Here is a 20444-nt window from a genome sequence, read left to right on the forward strand (position 1 = left end):
GTCTCTCTGTCTCTGACAGTCTGTCTGTCTGTCTGTCTGCCTGTCTGTCTGTCTGTCTGTATGTATGTATGTATGTATGTATGTATGTATGTATGTATGTATGTATGTATGTATGTATGTATGTATGTATGTATGTATGTATGTATGTATGTATGCAAAGTGGAAGTCAGCCAATGATTGTTACCTGAAGTACAAAAGTATGCATGTAGGGAGATGTACTCGATCGTGTAATTACTCACCACATGACGAGCCAAACAATCCTCATTATGGCGTCATTCAGAGCAACGAAGAAATGAATGAGAATGGCCCCCTTGGGTCCCATTTTACTGATGACCACGCCCAAAACGATGGAGAAGGTGATAATACCAAGAATGTTTGATCCGTCGACGTAGCCACCCTCACTTTTGTAGACAATAGGTGATGTCGTTGGCATGGCTGTGGCATTGTCAGTTGACATCATCATGCCCGTTGTCATAAGGGTTGTCATGTTTGACGGTTCCGGTGACGGCATTTGCTCAGGAGCGACAGGGATGAGACTCGTGCGATACTGTAAAAGTGTTGCAAAATACATATGACTAGTTATTTAAAGAAATCTATGATAATGTTGAGGTATCATGCCCCCCGAAAGTGAAAGACTTAGACTTTTGCTGTAACTTTCCCAAATGAAACTTTCAACCATTCTCCCACCAAATCAAGAATATAAAAATCAGGGGTCACAGCAAAGTTTGTTACTATAGAGAAACAAATTACCCAACATTAAGCGCCAAAATGGCCGCCATCCCTGCGTTCACTCTATGATGAAAGAAAAGTTTTGATTTTCGAAAAACTAAGACGATGAATTTTTTTTTGCTATAAGAGCTTTAAAGTGGGCCCCCACAAGCGGTACAAACGAAATGTAAAAAAAATGAGAGTCACACTATCTGTGTCTGAGGCGCATTCTAATGTCATGATTTCTTACTGGATTGGCACAGTGGGTGCCACAGCCAATGTGATATTGTTAAGAGTGTCATCGAGTTATGCTATGGTAACGTCAATGCTCTTTCCGTCTGCAGTGTACCTGTATCAAGTTTATCTTTTGCACCAAAAGATGGAACTTCTGGCAAATCTGGGGAGGGAGGCAGCACTGAGTCTCGATTTTGGAACACGTGTAACCGAGATGAAGTTCAAACGGCAAAGTACAAAGTTTTATAATTTTTGGCAAGAAATGCTGTTCTTGTCATAAAAAGCATAAACAATCTATAGTTATGAGCATTTCCTCTGTCAAAAGTCTACACGAGGCGAAAAGGGCGTTAAGACCGCGGGACGTATTTTATACCCTTCCTACGGGCAGTGACCCAGGGGGTTATTTCATCGCGATGCCGCCGAGATAGTTTTGTTTCTGCGATGGAGAGAGTGACCCTTTAACGATAAGCCCGTAGTATTTTGGCGCTCTGCATCGCTACATTGTCTACTCTTTTCGGTTAGTACAACCGCGGGAGTCAATGACCCAAGCCTGCGGCCTGAAGATTTACATTTAGACCCGTGAGGGACGAAAGTCAATGGTAAAGAGTTCATCCCAGACGCATTGTGTTACTTTCAAATGTCCTTGTTCATGTGTAGTGTTACCCTTTGACCATTGTCTTAAACCTTGGAAAACAAATACACAGTAGACGCAATACCAATGAACGAAAATTATTTATTTTACGACTACCCTGCATATAATCTTTGTCCTTGAAAGTTCAAAAGTGGTAAACAGCCTTAATACGTCAAGGTAACCTTGACACAGATACCCAGGCAGCGATGTCTCGTTTATTACAAGAAAGACATTCTTTTCGCATACAGATGTACAAAACATTGCTTTTTAGATCGAGTGAGAACAAAGTTGTATTCTAGATACAGCGTTGCCACAAAGAAAGTACTATGTCAGAGGTTCTCATTTGGCGAAGATGACAAATGATACCGAATCATATTGTCGAGTTGTCTGTACCGCGTAAAAAGTGGCGCCAGGTTATTTATTTGGGATTCAGGGTCATCTTTTGTTGGTATGACGGACTTGAGCACCTAACCAGCACACCCATTACATGTATTTGCCGACGAGTCAATGGTCCTCAATTCAAATCTGAACTATCTGTTTCTCTCGAAACCGCGAAAAAGGAGAACATAAATTTCGCTGCAGTTATGGAAAGTGAAGGGGTAGAAAGACAGACAGACAGACAGACAAAGAGGGAAAGAGGGGGGACGCACAGACACAGAAGGAAAGAAAGATAAGTCGAGGCAGACAGATGGAAAGAGATAAAAAGAACAAAAACGTACATAGTATACTTTTAAGCACAGTGCCTTTGGTCAAGAGACAGATGCAGATTTCGGAGTCAGGTAGAGCAAAATAACCTTTAAAGTTGTGATAAGTAGTGGCATAGTAACATGTTAAACTCATCAAATTTGGCAACGAAATACATTTCAGATTATCATTTAATAAATGCAGTTAGTGCCGTACCCATATCTGTAACTTTACTGTGATAATTGTTCTAGATTTCGGACAGCGGTGTTGACAGGGGTTTGACCGGGCAGCCGAGAAGGTAGCTGCAGTTCAGTAGCTCGAGGTTTTGCCTGGGTATTTGGGTCGTCCGACCCAAATACCCAGGCAAAACCTCGAGCTACTGTACTGCAGCTACCGAGAAGGTAGCTCTGCGTGGTAGGGCTGTGTGCTACCGGGCGTTATACGGCGGGAGGCCGTGTAACGCCTGTAACACACAGCCCTGCTACGCAGAGATACTGAGAAGGTAACCGTGCAATCAAGAAGGAAAGTAGTACTGTGGTCCGTCAACACGTTATGCATGATTTGTTATTCTTGTCTTTGAGAAGGAGGAGCCTGCAGGCGATACTTGAAGCGAAGAATATAGCCTGGATAAACAGAAGGTGACTTGTTTATAAATCTCATTGTCTAACTAAGGCTGATATGGGTATTTTGTTGCACTGCGTACCGGCGAAACAAACTTCCTCACATCTCTTGCTTATTTTTAGAAATCGTGTCTTCACGTTTCATGTCCTCTCAATTGATAAGATCAGTTATTGTCCCCATTCTTAAGTAATACAATTCATGGTGCGGTCGTATGAGTCTTTTGCAATGGTCAAATACCTGAAGTGACCGGCCTGTTTTTACATGTAAAAGGCTGAATCAAACGCCCTTTAAGTTCACATAGCATGATTTAGTCCACCTGCGCGTGCCGGCGGTTCCCAAAATGTCACATTTCAGAGATGTAACCAAACGTTTAATAAACTTACCTTCTCGAAGCAGGCTGCGATGAGATTTGGCGGGAATATGTTCCTGATTAGAAAAGAGAAAGTAGAAGAAGAGGTTAGCTTAAAACTGCTATACTGGAGGAGGAACTGGTACAATGGCGAAACCTACGGTTATATTGAGACCCGTGTTGTATTAATAGAGATATAGGTAGAGATGCATAACATACAGTAGTATATGCAGACTCTCAAACTTTTACAATACTTTTTCAGTCTATCTCTTCTTTGGACTCATTTTGAAACTCGCGGAGGAAATAAAGTTGACAGTGGCTTATTTTTGTGATAATCAATCTTTTAAAGGAGGGTGGTCGTCGGAACTGCGCGTGCGCGACTTTCTTGTTTACAAACAATGTATTTCATGCATGATATCTATACGCATCACTTCAACATAGCTGCAACATATAAAGTTTACGATATTCATTGTGAAAAGCATGTTTCAACTTTCATTATTCGCGAACGTCCCCAGATACAGTATTTACATCGGTCGTAGGGGTCCCTGGCAACCTTTGAGCAGAGTTCCGACGACCACCCCCCTCCTTTAATATTCCCCTAAAGATTTAACACAGGGACGGCGGCCATTTTGAATTTACAGTATCGGTAAATATTGGATAATTTGTTTCTTACTTCCGAATAAAGGTGTGCTGAAGCGCAATATGTTCATCATGACAGCACCAGCTATACAGCACGACAGCAATGTCTGTGTGCAAATGTTGTTTTTATTGGTGTCGTTTGATGATCGAGCTAGCTCCTATGACCCACTGGGTTGATGTTTGTTGAAATTAAAGCGTAGGCTAAACTTTTGATGACCTGACATTTCAAACTACTCTGAGTGTGACAGTTTTCGGACAGGGTGACGAATTTCGCCCAAAGCCGTTTCATAAATGACGAGCACTACGAAATCTTATTATCATACCTTTTGAAACTTTATTGTGTTTATCCTCAAACTGTTAACACGACGGAAGTGGTATTTAGAGGGTAAAAGTTGTCAAATTTTTTACCCGTGTTGAGTGCGTAGTATAATAATAGCTGCCCCTGACTTTTTCGGTCCCAGTACTCCCATACTCTGAGAAGAAGAAACTTGTTCTCTTGCCAAGAAACACTGACATTTGAACCGATTTAGCATTTTGAGCAACGCTACACTGAAGAACAAGAATTCACATGAGCGGTTATGGTGACAGGAACGCGGAAACGAATGCAAGAAAAGAAAATAAACAACTTTTTGTCAACATCAGCCTGTACTTTTAGTTTGTTTGTTTGTTTGTTTTTTTGTTTGTTCGTTTGTTCGCTTGTTTGTTTGTTTGTCTGTCTGCCGGTCAGTCATCAGTCTGTCTCTGTTATCTATCTGTCTTTGTACGTACTTACGTATGTATGTATGTATGTATGTATGTATGTATGTATGTATGTATGTATGTATGTATGTATGTATGTATGTATGTATGTATGTATGTATCATATGTATGTTTGCATGCATGTATGTATGTATGTATGTATGTATGTAGGTATGTATGTATGTATCTAGGTAGGTAGGTAGGTAGGTAGGTAGGTAGGTAGGTAGGTAGGTAGGTAGGTGGATTGGTGGGGGTAGATAGGATGGTAGGTATTAACGGATTACATGAATTCTTTCCCTCACAATGGTGTTACGAGTTCTCTCAAGGTTTGGTTTACGGATATTCAGACGTAGCGGAACGTTCTATGGCGGAACTGTAAGATTTCACAGAGTCATTTTGCAGTAATTTTGGCAGATGTCCAACAAAACCCATCGATTTCGTAGTGTAGATTGTCATCTGAAATGAATGCAAGCTGTTTTGATGACAATCCAAAGGTTATCATGAGAGAGTGTTTATTGTTTTTGTTGAAAATATTTTTCTATCAAGGTTTTCAGCGTTGCAACTTACTTGCCTTTGTTTTATGGATCGGCCATAAAACACTTTCAGAGTCGCTGTACGCACAAAGTCCACCGTCCTAAAAGTGGCATTGGTTGAATATCTTGACCCTATTACACTTTACATGTATTAGATGTGCTTCTACTTGCGGTGTTGTTAAGTGGTGGGTGTGCTATTTATTGAGCTATTTGTTGGGTAGACAAAATCGAATTCTCTAGCAGCTATGAAGTATACAAGGTGAAAGGTCATTTTGAAAATAAGTCTTACGAATGTGCTAGGATGTATGTGTGACGCACATAGTAGAGAGCAATAGTTTGTAATAAGTATATTAAAAGATTGTTGTCCAATTTGTCTCTGGTTTATTTGCGGTGTTTTAACCTCACCGTATGATCATTTTTTTAGATTTTTGGTACCCTTTTCAAGGTTTTTGCGGCGGTTGCGTGCAAACCCAAGGTAGCCTAACATGTCGTCTGCGCGCTCGGTGTCACAACAAAAAAACACAAAAGACCACAACTGTCATGCGCACAACATCGTTCACATAGAGCAGGCAGTGACTTTCTTTGCAATTTAAAAGGGACCTAACGATAATGCCCTACATGAAAACATGGAAAACACAGCTCGCGGATTATAGCACGCTCAATCACCGTTGAGAAGGACGCGGGGTGTTTGTCAAGCTATGAGAAATTTGGAGAAAGTAAACTGTTGCGTCACGGAGCAAGCCGTTGTTGAACTGTACTAGGTTTGGGACAGTTCTAAGGGGACATACTTACGATCATCCTGATTAAATATTTACACTTTGAGTAATTTATGGAGATTTAACCGTTGAGCTGAAACAAGAGCTTTGTAATTATTCTTACAGGGGCAAAGCTAAATTGTAACGCCGACTATGAAAGTTTGAAAGTTACCGTATTAACGACCGTGTGTTTCATGTGCCGAATGTGAACAGTTACCATGGTTACGTTGCCTGTGTCTAGATATGTTCTAAATGCTCCTACGGCTTGCATAAACGCCGCAGAAGATTTGTTTAGGAACACGCGAGTGTGACGAAAGCGTTCATGGTCAGAGCATACTGAGATTTTTTTTACACTTTCAAATATATGTCAGGCTGATTGCCTTTATTCTTGTGGCTAACCCGCATCGCTCAATTTTGGTCTTTACGCAGGTGTTACTATAGGGCCCTCAACAGCGTAAAACTTCAGGTGTCGTGCTTTCCAATTTCAAGGCCCCACCCTGTCGGCAAACAGTGCATGCAAATGAAAAAAATCATGAACACGTATACCTACCGAATAAGGTCCATGAAAGCGTCATCTGCTTGCACTTTCTTCGACGAGCCGGCCCTGGTTACATCATCGGGGTTCCCTTTGCCGGGCTTGATGCTCACGACGAGAATTATGCCAAGAATGACGGCCATAATGGTCGTGCAGATGTAATAGAGCACCGTGCGACCGCCGAGCTTGCCGGATTTTCTGGTGTCCAGGACGGCCAATCCCGCTGTCACGCTGGTGAAGATCAACGGTAAAATTAGCATCTTCAGCATGTTCAGGAAGATCACACCTGGGAATGAGATGTAGGCGATTTCTTTGGCTGTGAACTCGATGTTGGAGTGTAGTTTCAGCAGGAATCCGATCAACAAACCGAGTATGACCCCAGTGACTATCATTATCAGCAGCAAGTTGTCTTTCATCCATTTGCAGCAACACTTTCCGCTGCACGAGTTTCCATCGTCTTCGTCATTCTTCGTATACTTTCGACCTTTACCGACGCCGCCGTTTTCCATTGTGAAGACGCAGAGAAACGACTTTCGTGCGAATTTTCACCGAAAGAATCTGTTTAAGGACGACGCCGACCGCTGGCGTAGGCGGGAGAATGCAGGTACACTTTCCCCGTGTCAACACGTATAGCGGTGTGCCTTACAACAAGGCGGTTGCTGCTATTTGTAGGCTGTAACAAGATTGGCACGACTCTCTCCTTAGTTATGCAAATTTATACAAATTATGACCTCTAGCTGCAAGGACACATTTCAACGTGATTGCCCCTTTTGTATGCTTTCGCTTCGAATGACAAGTGCTGCCCATTGTACTACACATAGAAGGTCAAAGAATCTGCGCAAATCACGCCTTGTCTTGACTCAATAAGCGATACGTCTGGTACTGTACACTGCTACCATACAAATCGTCGGTTCCTAACACAAGTCCCCTATAGCATGGCAGTTGCAACGAAAGCACCTGAATCAGGTGCGAGCGAAAACCGATAGCAGTTTTAAGTTTCCACGAGGCTCTCCATGCAGAGGTGTGAGAATGGCGTTGACGTCTTAGTAATTAAGAACCAAAAATGTCCAAATTTACGTCCCATTTTCCAAGAATTCTGGAGACCACTTCTTTCTTACGTATTCAAATTCAAGGTGATGCCAAAAGATTTTGGTGCTCGTTACCTGATCCACAATTTATCTCGATGACAAAACTCATATTTTTTTAGATTGACACTGTGCGTTTGACGCTCTACATTAAAGAGTTTAGAAACAGTATTGAGGACGTGGCGAGAAAACGGCTGGCCAAACTTTTAAAAAAGTATATTCTGCGAGCGGTCTATGGTTGAGCGGTAGAGAGACATGGTAAAGTGTCATTTTTTACATGCTCATTCGACTATCTATATGTTTCAAAACGCACATTGGTCGGTCCCTGGTACTCAACCGATCTGGACTCGTGGTTAAAGGGACGAGAGCTGTTAACTTTGATAACATTTTCATTGTGTGTGTGTGCTTAAAACGGGTACTATTTCTCCTTTTTCTCCAAAGTCTATGCTGAAATACAAACTATTGATTAGGCTGTTATGGGATACATTGGGCAATATTTGTGTTGGCAAATATATAAATTCACTTGCCAATAACACCGTTGAGGGACATTGTATACAACTGAGTCTCATTGTATACGGTCAAATAAATTCTGGTCAGGGATATTAATTCACTTGTCAAAAATACCGTTGAGGGACATTGTATACAACTCATTGTGTACAATATGCAATGCTATTATGTTATTATTGACAAATGAATTCTGACCAGGGCTTTCAATTCTCTTGTCAATAGCATTGTGGAGAGACATTGTACACATAGAAGATGCAAAGTTCAACATCGGGTTTTTCAACTTTACTTTGATAATAGATAAAAAAATATACTTCACAAACTGAAGAAATACTGAGGAATACATAAAAAAAGTTACAGCGAGTAGAGATCGGAGTATTCAGCCGACCCTTGTTGGGACTAAATTTACTTTGTATATTAAAACGCTTGTCTGACTACCAAATACGTATTTCGTTGCTTTAGTTTTTCGTGTAAGAAAACGTTATCAGTAAGGATCAAACGAAATGTGCGATATGCAATTACATATTAGTAATATTGCCTGAATTACACTGAGGCTGGGTGAACATAATTTCTCACTGTTCTTCAAGGTCATCACCAGGTTTGTTTTAAAGTTATTAGAGGACAATACATTTTGGACTAATGTGTGTATTTTCATAGCCCTTTAATCCCACCATGATAAAAATTGAGTTCAGATTGAGAATGAGTGTTCAGTTTCAACGAAGACCTGCCGTCATACAGACCCTGTGGTCGGTTCTAACGTCTAACAGCGCAAACTAATGAAGTTCCCCCGATGTGAAAGCGACGACTTTTTGGTGAGAGAATGGCCTGAAGTCAGCGCGTGTTTGAACGATCATACAGAAAGCGTTAAAAAGGTTGATATTGATGGAGACAGTTGTCAAGTACACCAAAGGGAGATGTTCGCATTTTCATTGGGGCATGGAATTGTACCTGCATAACCCCCGACCTTGTAATCCTGGCATATAAAAATTGAGTTCAGGTTAAGAAAAAGTGCCGATTTCCCAAGACAGTGGTTTTACAAAGGATCTCAAAGAAGAATGATAGTATATCCACTATTTTGAATAGATAGAGATTCCAGCAAGACAGGAGAAGACATGCTGTTACACTGACTTCGTCCTTCACATTTATCCATCAATGTAGCATCCTGAGTATTTCGTCATCTCCTTGGTAACGGGCACCCATGCATCATTTTAGAGCTATAGTTATTGGTCGAACTACGATTGGTCGCATTGGAGCCTATGTCCAAGCATCATGAATAAATGTCAAAGGAACGACATACATTCGAAAGAAGAGTATATTGTCAACACGTAGTAACAATAATTTTTACATACAGCATCAGGATTATTAAAAGCGTGCTCAGAGGCGCTGGCTGAAATATATATAGATAAAGACGTGGATAAAAGTTAATAAAGTAATAAAAAAAAGGGGACATCAAAAATAAAAGTTTCAGATTTGATTTAAAAGCTGACAGGCTTGAAGAGATGGATGATAAATTGAAGATGATGGGAAAATTATTCCAAAAGAGCTCGTGTGTCTTAGTGTGAGATCACTTTCGTTGTCATCTGATCAGCTAACTTTAAATTACGATTCAGTACGATATAAAATAATCATGTCAGAAAGATACCATGGAGCATGCCCATGGATGGATTTAAGTGTAAAAACTGAACATTTAAGATGTGATTGTTAAGGAACCTGTAGCAAATGTACGTCATGCATAACGCGAGAGATAAGAAGGGTAACTTTGGAACGATTAACAAGACTGTTGACTAGACTGTGTACACTTTGACGTTATTCGGTCAAATGTTTTCAAAACCTGAATGAAAGGGAGTTACCTAGGAGGTAAAAAGAATCTGCGCAAATTAGTACAGTCTGGTACTGTACACTGCTACGGTAACCATACAAATCGTTGGTTCCTAATACACGTCCCCTATAGCATGGCACGTGCAACGAAAGCACCTGAATCAGGTGAGAGCGAAAACCGATAGCAGTTTTAAGTTTCCACGAGGCTCTCCATGCAGAGGTGTGAGAATGGCGGTGACGTCTTAGGGGCCATCGATAATAAAAGCTGACACACAAGAAACGTAATTCCTTCGTTTTACTTGAGACCCCCTCCCTCCCCCTCAAAACGAAAGTTCTTATGCGAAATCAATTTCGTATTATGATGCCGTTTCTGACAAACCCACACGCACATCTCCGATCTGTACGCCCATGAAAAAAATACCGGAAGTGCACATTAATAAATAAACCTCCACTTTACGCGTTTCACTTTATGACATAAAACATTTTAATGTATTTCGCATGTAGGAAAATGTTTCACGTACATATTTCACGTTGAAAAAGCATACAAGTTTTTATTTCACATGTATGTCTTTTCGTTGTTTCTTCTGTCTCTGTATTTTGTGGTCATTCTGTCCTCGATGAACGCGAAGGTAGTATTGCGTTCTCGCTGCAAAGTCGCACTTCGAAAACAATAGAAAATCCTTATGCGATTTTGACGCACACCAACGAAATGAGCTTTTACCCTCCCCGGGCCCCTAAACGAAAGAATTACGTTTGTCGTGCGTTAGCTTTATTATCGACGGCCCCTTAGTAATAAGAACAAGAAGTTGGAAATAAGCTAATGTGGACCGTTCTGTCCAAACTTATGTCATGCATATGCGAGAAATTTACGAGACCACTTCTTTCTTAACCATTCAAATTCAATGTGATGCCAGAAGTTACCTGGTCTTTATCTCGTTGATAAGAATTATATTTTTTTAAGATTGACACTGTGCGTTTGACGCTCTACATTTTGTCATCGGATTTGAAAACCGTATTGAGGATTTTGCGAGACAACTGCTTTCCCAAATAAAAAAAAGGCTATATTCTGCGAGCGGACCATGGTTGAGCGGCAGGGAGTAATAGTAACGTGTCATTCTTTACATGCTCATTCAACTATATGTTTCAAAACGCACATTGGTCGGTCCCTGGGTACTCCTTAATCAATCTTGACTCGTGGTTAAAGGGACGAGAGCTGTTAACTTTGATAACATTTTCATTGTGTGTGTGCTTAAAACGGGTACTATTTCTCCTTCTTCTCCATAGCCTATGCTGAAATACAAACTATTGATTAGGCTGTTATGGGATACATTGGGCAATATTTGTGTTGGCAAATGAATTCTAGTTAGGGATATAAATTCACTTGCCAATAACACCGTTGAGGGACATTGTATACAACTGAGTCTCATTGTATACGGTCAAATAAATTCTGGTCAGGGATATTAATTCACTTGTCAAAAATACCGTTGAGGGACATTGTATACGACTCATTGTGTAGTATATGTAATGCTATTATGTAATTATCGAGAAATGAATTCTGGCCAGGGCTATAAATTCTCTTGTCAATAGCATCGTGGAAGGACATTGTACACATAGAAGATGCAAAGTTCAACATCGGGTTGTTCAACTTTATTTTGATAATAGATAAAAAAATATACTTCACAAACTGAAGAAATACTGAGGAATACATAGCGAGTGGAGATCGGAGTATTCAGCTGACCTTGTGGGACTAAATTTACTTTGTATATAAAAAGTTTGTGGACTACCAAATATTTATTTCATCGCTTTAGTTTTCGTGTATGAAAACGTTATCAGTGAGGATCAAACGAAACGCGTGATGTGCAACCACATATTAGCGTTTTGCGTGAATCACACTGAGGCTGGGTGAACATAATTTCTCACTGTTCTTCAAGGTCATTACCAGGTCTGTTTTAAAGTTATTAGAGGACATTACATTTTGTACTAATGTGTGTATTTTCATAGCCCTTTAATCCCACCATGATAAAAATTGAGTTCAGATTGAGAATGAGTCTTCACTTTCAACTAAGACCTGCCACCATACAGACCCTGTCGTCGGTTCCAACGTCTAAACACGGCAAACCAATTTTAGAAGGACAATGGTATGGCAACAGCAACTGTACTCGAGATGGGATGGACAATCTCCTACATGAGGTTCCCCGATGTGAAAGTGTCGACTTTTTGGTGGGAGAATGGCCTGAAATCGCGTGTTTGAACGATCATACAGAAAGCGTCACAAAGGCCGATATTGATTGAAACAGTTGTCAAGTACACCAAAAGGAGATGTTCGCATTTTGGGGCATGGAATTGTACCTGCATAACCCCTGACCTTGTAGTCCTGGCATATAAAAATTGAGTTCAGGTTAAGAAAAAGTGCCGATTTCCCAAGACAGTGGTTTTACAAAGGATCTCAAAGAAGAATGATAGTATATTCACTATTTTGAATAGATAGAGATTCAAGCGAGACAGGAGAAGACATGCTTTTACACTGACTTCGTCCTTCACATTTATCCATCAATGTAGCATCCTGAGTATTTCGTCATCTCCTTGGTAACGGGCACCCATGCATCATTTTAGAGCTATAGTTATTGGTCGAACTACGATTGGTCGCATTGGAGCCTATGTCCAAGCATCATGAATAAATGTCAAAGGAACGACATACATTCGAAAGAAGAGTATATTGTCAACACGTATAGTAACAATAATTTTTACATACAGCATCAGGATTATTCAAAGCGTGCTCAGAGGCGCTGGCTGAAATATATATAGATAAAGACTTGGATAAAAGTTAATAAAACAATAAGAGATTAATAAAAGTGGTCAAAGGGGATATCAAAAACAAAAGTTTTAGATTTGATTTAAAAGCTGACAGGCTTGAAGAGATGGATGATAAATTGAAGATGATGGGAAGATTATTCTGAAAGATTTAGAGCTACCTACACTAAAAGATCGTATGTTTTAGTGTGAGATCACTTTCGTTGTCATCTGATCAGCTAACTTTAAATTACGATTCAGTACGATATAAAATAATCATGTCAGAAAGATACCATGGAGCATGCCCATGGATGGATTTAAAAGTAAAAACTGAACATTTAAGATGTGATTGTTAAGGAACCTGTAGCAAATGTACGTCATGCATAACGCGAGAGATAAGAAGGGTAACTTTGGAACGATTAACAAGACTGTTGACTAGACTGTGTACACTTTGACGTTATTCGGTCAAATGTTTTCAAAACCTGAATGAAAGGGAGTTACATAGATCTATTCACAGTGACATGAGGGGATTTATCATTTATTCTGTGAAAATTTAGACTAAACTGAAACGTAGGAGAACTGTAGATCTGTCCAACGTGAGACCTCATCGAGAAACATGACTCAAGAGTAACACTTATAGGCACTTAGCCTGACGATAAAATCATGGTATTTGCGAAGGCGAATGCCTGTAATTCCTGCAGTTGAAATTAACCTTAGGTGTCAGAAAGATAACAAATAAACTTTTGTCGTCACTCAAACACAAAGAATATCCACCAAAAATACCCTACATCTGCAAAGTCATAATTCAAGACTGCGATTGATTTCAGCAGCAATCTGTCTTGTGAAAGTCATAAAGTGTGGAGAGCCATACCTGTAAAATTTATAGAAACGTCCATGCCTGCCTATCCTTTTGGAAAATACTATGCATGGAAAATATCGGCCCAAGAACCGATCCCTAGGGTAACTAGAAATTGGATAAAAAGGAGGTTGAGCAGAATCTATAAGCAAATACTGGCTACTATTTGAAAAATATGACTGCATTAAGTCGAGAACAGAAGCAGTGAGACCAAAACGCGCTCTCAAACGATCTAGCAGATTGGAATTATCCACTCTGTCAAAAAAGACAAGGTAAACTAAGAAAACATCCGGTTTTTAGAAGGGCAAGCAACTGTTACTTTTAAAAGAGCAGTCTCTGTACTTTGGTTTACTGAGCGAAGATGGGTCAGCTCATACATTAAGTTCTCTGGTGTGAAAATGACACCTTGTCGTAGCATGTCTTGAAGTCAGCAAAAGAAAGATCATAGAAGAGTACCACTAAAAAGTATTGTACAGGTTGACACAGGTGGAAACAGTTGTCGTGTACACCTGCAGGACATGTCCGTAATGAGGGCAAGGACAGGACCACGAAACCTTCTGACCTCTTAATCCAGGTATAATAAAAACTAAGTTAAGGATAAATATGGATGTTGATTTCCCAAGACAGTGGATTTACAAAGGATCTTACAGAAGAAGGATACTACACTCACTCTTTTGAACACAAAGATGGTCCGCACAGATGGTCAAGGACGAATGTCAAAAAGCTGCAGAAGACATTCCTCCGTTCAGACCTTGCTTTTCAGACTAGTTCATTAGTTTGGGATCGATGAGTGCCAGATATAGCTCCTTGGTGACGAGCACCAATGTGTCTTTTGGGAAGCTAGAAATTTTAGTTGTACTAGAATAGGTCACATCATAGGGTGTTGCAGAAATGTCCATCCCCAGGGGTAGGGGTGTCTTGGTCTCAGCGCAGGGTTCCTCTTGCTGTGGTTTATTTCATTTGAATACGTTTATGATATGTATTGCTAATAAAGATCTGTACTACCAACCTTTGATGTCTTAGTGTCATGTTTAATAGCATATGGTTTCGTAACCATTTCCTTTTCTCCTTCGCCGTGCCATGTATTTGTCCCTTGACAATCTTACGCGAAGTTTTGTATGTGTGTTGTGACTATAATCTGATGCGTTTGATTGCACCAAAGCAAGCAAGGGTAAATTACTAGTCTGTGGATGCTGTCACCGGAATATCGCCGGATTAACTTTGACAAAGTCAACAATGAACGGACCAGCAAGTATACCTTGCTGGTGCGTTCGCCCCTACCCCTTGGGACGAATATTTCTGCAACGCCCTGTGGTCGTATTGGACCTACGTCTAAACATCAGCAACAGATTTTGAAGGAACAACATAGGGATGAAAGAATCAAATGGGTATGGTATCAGCAGTAATATGTCACTGTGTTAAAATGACCCAGAGTTAACACAGTTTGGAAGATCGTATCAAGAATATCATCCAAAAGTATTGTACAGGTTGATATCACTGGAAAAAGTTGGAAAGTCACCCCATGGACTATTTGTAACAAGGGCATGGAAATTTGGCGACACCATCTACAGACCTTTTATTCCTGGCCTGATAAGTTGAATTCAGGTTATGAATGGGTCTTTAATTCCAATGACAGGTTTACAAATGATCACACAAAGAATGATATCACATTCACCATTTTGAATAAGTAGTTCCACTCAGAGAGTCAAGCAGAACTAACAGAAAGGTGCACAAGACATTCCTTCACGCAGATTTTATCATCTAGACTACTTCATCAATCTAGGATTCCTGAGTATAGTATTAGTCAGTTCCATGGCAACAAGCACCAGTATAGCTTTTATTGTGGTGGAAATATCGGTCGTTGTAAAATCGTTCGCATTGCAATCTATGTTTAAGTGTCATACACCAATTTTTGATGGGCAACTGGGTTATAAATAAAAGGGTATGGTGTCAGTTATTATATTGTTAATCGAGCTTAGATAGGAAATCTCATAGAAGTTGACATGTGAGATAATGTCGACGTTTTTGCGATAACGGCCAGAAGTGAGTGCAGTTTGAAGGATCATACTATAAAATATTATCCGATCTGAAAGTATGGCACATATTGGCATCCGTAGAAAATTGTCAAATATATCTGAAGCTGAAAAATCTACGTTATCATTTTATGAAACTCTGCATTTTGATAACTGTCGGAGAAATTAAGTCTTTTGAACTAATTTTGTACATGCATGGCCCCTTAAGGAGAAGGGACAGTGGTTCATCTGAGACATAATTAACGGCTAATCAACCAGTAGTAAACTTGATAATCCCATATTCCATATTCCAAAGTTATCTTCAATGTATGTTCAAAGGCATTTCTACAGACAAACGAAGTCAATTGGTACCTATAACGTTAGCATCGGAAGTGTAACATTTCATGATATTTTTATATGAGCCAGAAATATTCATATTTACAAGGACTAACTAGTAATTTAAAAGAAAAGTCAAATTACAGACCTATTAAAATTTTGCCTGCTATTTCAAAAGTCATGTAAATCGTAAACTTTATAATTTTTTTCTCAAAAATGTCAGCTCCATGAGACACAGTGTGATTTATAAATGAATTATCGTGATTAACTGTTCTCTTATATTCTGGAGTCATCTTTCTAGATCTTTCAAATGCCTCTGATCTTATTGATCAAGGTATTCTCCACCACAACCTTTCTTTTACAGGCTGCTGGATATTTGATCTAAACTTGTTCAAGTCATACCTTTCTGACCGTTCTCAGAGCCCATGTCATAAGAGTAAAACCTCAGAAAGTCAAAGAATAATGGTTGGTGTACCAAAAGACAAAATTAGGCTCTACTGTCGATGGTGTACCTCAGCGATCAATACTTGATCCTTTACTTTTTACAATTGTCTTCAGCCAGTAATACTAGTCTAAATGTATAAGCAGATAACTAAACTCCTTTTTTCACCAGAGTTTACGATTTTCCGAGTTAATTTATCATTTCATAACGAGGCTAAAACAAAATAATGTGAGATACTTTTTATGCTAATCTCTAAGGCGAAAAATTGATTATTTCAAGAAGTGGTATTTTGATGAATCTGTTCCACTGTATATTGCTGAAATGTTTATACCAATGTCCACAATTATCCTACGCATGCCGCTTCCACGAGTAAACTTCAACTACCAAAGTTTCGTATCGAATCTGGTCACAGAACCTCTGCTATGCGTGCTTCAAGAATTTAAATTCAGTACCGGACAGTCTTCGATGTAGTACCTATCTCCGAAATGTTAATGTTTCACGGAAACATTTTATAAAGAAAAACATAGCTTTGAAGTGAAGCTGTTATTTCTATTTCTTTGTAAAACTGCACATAGTTCGGGCACAGGTTACTGAGGTCTTGCTCCAAAAACAAAGACACTACCTTCTATCCTTTAGCCCTTAAAAGTTCCAGCGACCTCGACCATCTCTTTTGCTACATGCTTCTCCCTGCCCATCTACAAACTCTCGAAGACAAAATTCCCTTCGATGCTGTACGACCTGGCAGCCTTTCAGCTTTCGACAAGAAATCTGTTTCAAAGTTCCCAGACTTCTTCTACCAGACTGATGGATTTTTATTTTCCATAAACAGTAGTAAAAGTCTGATTTAATGGCCAAAAGTGCATTTAAAGCGGTAGTTTTCGTTCACAAATCACTTTAAGTAAACATCAAACGAAATGTTTATGTGCAATTTATACATAGTATTGTAGCCTGAATCTTCAAAGTCGTTTCCAGATTCCTGTTGAATTTGATAAAGGACAACAGGCTATAAACTAATATGTATATTTTCATGACCATTAATCCTCTCAACAAAATTAACAAAACTTGACAAGGTGTAGAATGACTTTTCACTTCCAAAGAAGACATACCGCAATATAGACCCTATTGTTGGACCTTTCGTCTAAACATCGTAAACCAATTTTAGAAGGAAAATGGTATGGCAACAGCAACTGTACTCGAGCCAACATACGTAATCTCACTCATGGAGTTCCCCCGCTTTGAAAGCGTCCACTTCTTTGGTACGAGAATGACTTCTACAGTAGTTGCTTTTTTGAACGATCATACGTAAAGTATTGCGAAGGTTGATATTGGTTTGAAACAGTTGTCAAGTACACCCAAAGGAGGTGTTCGTATTTAGGGCATGGAAACGTGCCTGCACAACCTCCTGACTTTGTGATTCTGGCGCTGTAAAATTGAGTTCAGGTTCAGATTAGAAAGCCGCTTTCCCACGACAGTGATTGTACGAAGGATATCAAAGAACAATGATAAGTACTGCTACAAAGCCAGCTGGTTTAGTACAGATTTACAAAGACAGCTATCTAGCATTATTGAATGTTACCATTGACAGAGTACAAGCGGGAGGCAATTTATTCACTATTTTAATAGATGGAGATTCCAGCAAGATGGGAGCATACATTCAGTAATACGGACTTTGTCCTTGACATTTTATTCATCAACGTACTAGCGTTCCTGAGTATTTGCCAACTCCTTGGTAACAGGCACCTGCTCATCTGTTTGGGAGCTGTACGTATCGGTCGTACCGTACTTCAATTGGTCGCATTGGACCATACGTATAAGAATCATAAATCAATTTTAGGAGCACGGCACACATTAAAAGGAAGTCTTATAATGTCAACAATTATCTGGTAACGATAAAGTTTTTTACAGAGCAATATTTTCGAAAGCACGCTAAAAGCGCTGGTTATAATATGCATGGAGATAGACGTGGATAAAAGTTGATAAAACAATTAGAAATTAATAGAAATGGTCAAAGGGGGTACCAAAAATGAGTTTCAGATTTGATTTAAAAGCTGACAGGCTTGAAAAGAGAAGGATGATAATTAGGTGGTTTCAATCGAGATCGAACTCACAACGTACTGTTCCCAGTCACCTATAGCGGAGAAGCCATAGACAAACCGCTCAGCAAAATCCGCGATCTCATAAACGCTGGTTCAATAACCGAGCTAAGTTGTTACAGTTTTTCTGACTGTGACCCCTCGCTGCAGAGTTCGTGAAGCATTCACGCTCGTAAACACATCGCACATAAACTTTATCGAAGCGAAGCAATGAAGACATCGCTTAAACTGGGCGAAAGACAGCCTCGGGGACAATTCTGTCCACCAGCAGAGCTATCAACGTACGGTACCCAGTCACCTTGCGGAGAAGCCATAGACAAAACCAAACCAAAAGTGGAAGATAAGTGGAAGATTATGTCAAAAGATTTGGAGCTACTGCACTAAAAGCACACATGTGTTAGTGTCAGATAACTTCAGTCGGATTCAGTAGAATATAAAATGTAATCGGGATAGAAAGATCCTACACCAGCAAGACATAACTCAAGATTGCACTTGATTTCAAAAACAAATGTCTGGTGGAAGTCATAAGCAAGAAGAGTCATATCCTTGGAATTTATACAGACATTCATGCATAGAAAATGATTATCCTTATGGAAAAGTGTATGCATGAAAAAGAACGTTTCAAAAAACTGATCCACAGGATTAACAGGAATCACGTGGATAGAAAGGAGGTTTAAGAGAAATTATTATAGGCACCTAATGATTTCTAGTTTGAAATATATATATGACTGAATCCACTTAAGAATAGAAGCATTTAGATCAGAATGCTCTCTTAAACGATCTTGCAGAATAGAATGATTTACTACGTCAAATACCACAGAAAGACAGGGTAAAACTAATCGCTTTTTACCCCATTGAGTGCTTTAATTTTTCCAACCAAAATTTTACTACTACTTTTTACCAATTTTTATGAATCTTTTACAATCGTTTTGATAATTTTGGACCAAATGGACATCATATTTTATTGCCTGCAGCTTTTTACCAAAATTTTGGCAAAAATCTCAAAAATTTACTAAGCTATATTTTATAAAGGTCACAAAAATTGACTTTGGCGCCCAAAGGTTAATCAAGGGCAATCTCAACTGTATTTTTAACAGAGCAGTCTCTGTACTTTGGTTTACTGAGCGAAGATGGGTCAGCTCATACATGAAGTTCTCTGGTGTGAAAATGACACCTTGTCGCAGCATGTCTTGAAGTCAGCAAAAGAAAGATCATAATAAATTATCAAGAATACCTCTAAAAATATTGAAAAGATTGATACTGGTGGAAACAGTTGTCGTGTACACCTGCAGGACATGTTCGTATTTGGGGCAAGGGAACAGGGCAATACAAACTGCTTACCTTTAAATCAAGACATAATAAAAGTTTAATTTAGAATCAGAATGGGTGTTGATTTCCCAAGGCAGTGGATTTCCAAAGGATCTTAAAGAATGATACTACATTTACTCTTTTGAATGTACTGATATTCCACACAGATGGCCAAGTACAACTGTCAGAAAGCTGCAGAAGGCATTCCTCCATACAGACCTTGTCCTTTAGACAAGTTCATTAGTTTGGGATTACTGAGTTATAGCTGACTCCATGGTAACGAACACCAATACATCTTCTAGAAGCAGAAATATCAGTCGAACTAGAATAGGTCGCATTGGACTTATATAGAAAACGTCAGCAAGAGATCTTAAAGGAACAACATAGGGATTGAAGAATGGGTATGGCATCAGCAATTATAGTCACTGAGTTAAAATGACCTAGAGTCAACACAATTTGGGAGATCATACCAAGTATATAAGTATTGTACGGGTGATATAGCTGGCACACCTTAAAGTACACCTTATGGGCATCTTTGTATCCAGGACATGGGAACTGGGCGACGCCACCTACTGGTCTATTAACCCTGGCATAATAAGTTGAATTCAGGTTAAGAATGGGTCTTAAATTCCAAAGATTGCAGGTTTACAAATGACAACAAAAATAATGATACTGCATTCACCATTTTGAATAGGTATGTAGTTCCACTTAGAGAGTCAAGTACAACAGACTAAAAGGTGGACAAAACATTCCTTAACGCAGACCTTGTGGTT

General features: G+C 39.4%; 1 protein-coding gene across 1 annotated transcript in view; it reads right to left on the reverse strand.

Annotated features, from left to right (window-relative positions):
• Window positions 1-7074, reverse strand: part of LOC139138908 (excitatory amino acid transporter 3-like) — a 10125-nt gene extending 3051 nt beyond the window's left edge. Inside the window, exons 1-3 of the mRNA XM_070707502.1 lie at window positions 6443-7074; window positions 3262-3304; window positions 240-547 (exon numbers count right to left, since the gene is read on the reverse strand). Of these exons, the coding sequence (XP_070563603.1) occupies window positions 240-547; window positions 3262-3304; window positions 6443-6936 (845 nt within the window). The 5' untranslated portion in view covers window positions 6937-7074. The remainder of the gene's footprint in view (window positions 1-239; window positions 548-3261; window positions 3305-6442) is intronic.
• Between the last annotated feature and the right edge of the window lie 13370 nt (window positions 7075-20444).

This window comes from Ptychodera flava, chromosome 8 (genome assembly GCF_041260155.1).
Source record: "Ptychodera flava strain L36383 chromosome 8, AS_Pfla_20210202, whole genome shotgun sequence".
NCBI classification, from domain to species: Eukaryota; Metazoa; Hemichordata; class Enteropneusta; family Ptychoderidae; genus Ptychodera; species Ptychodera flava.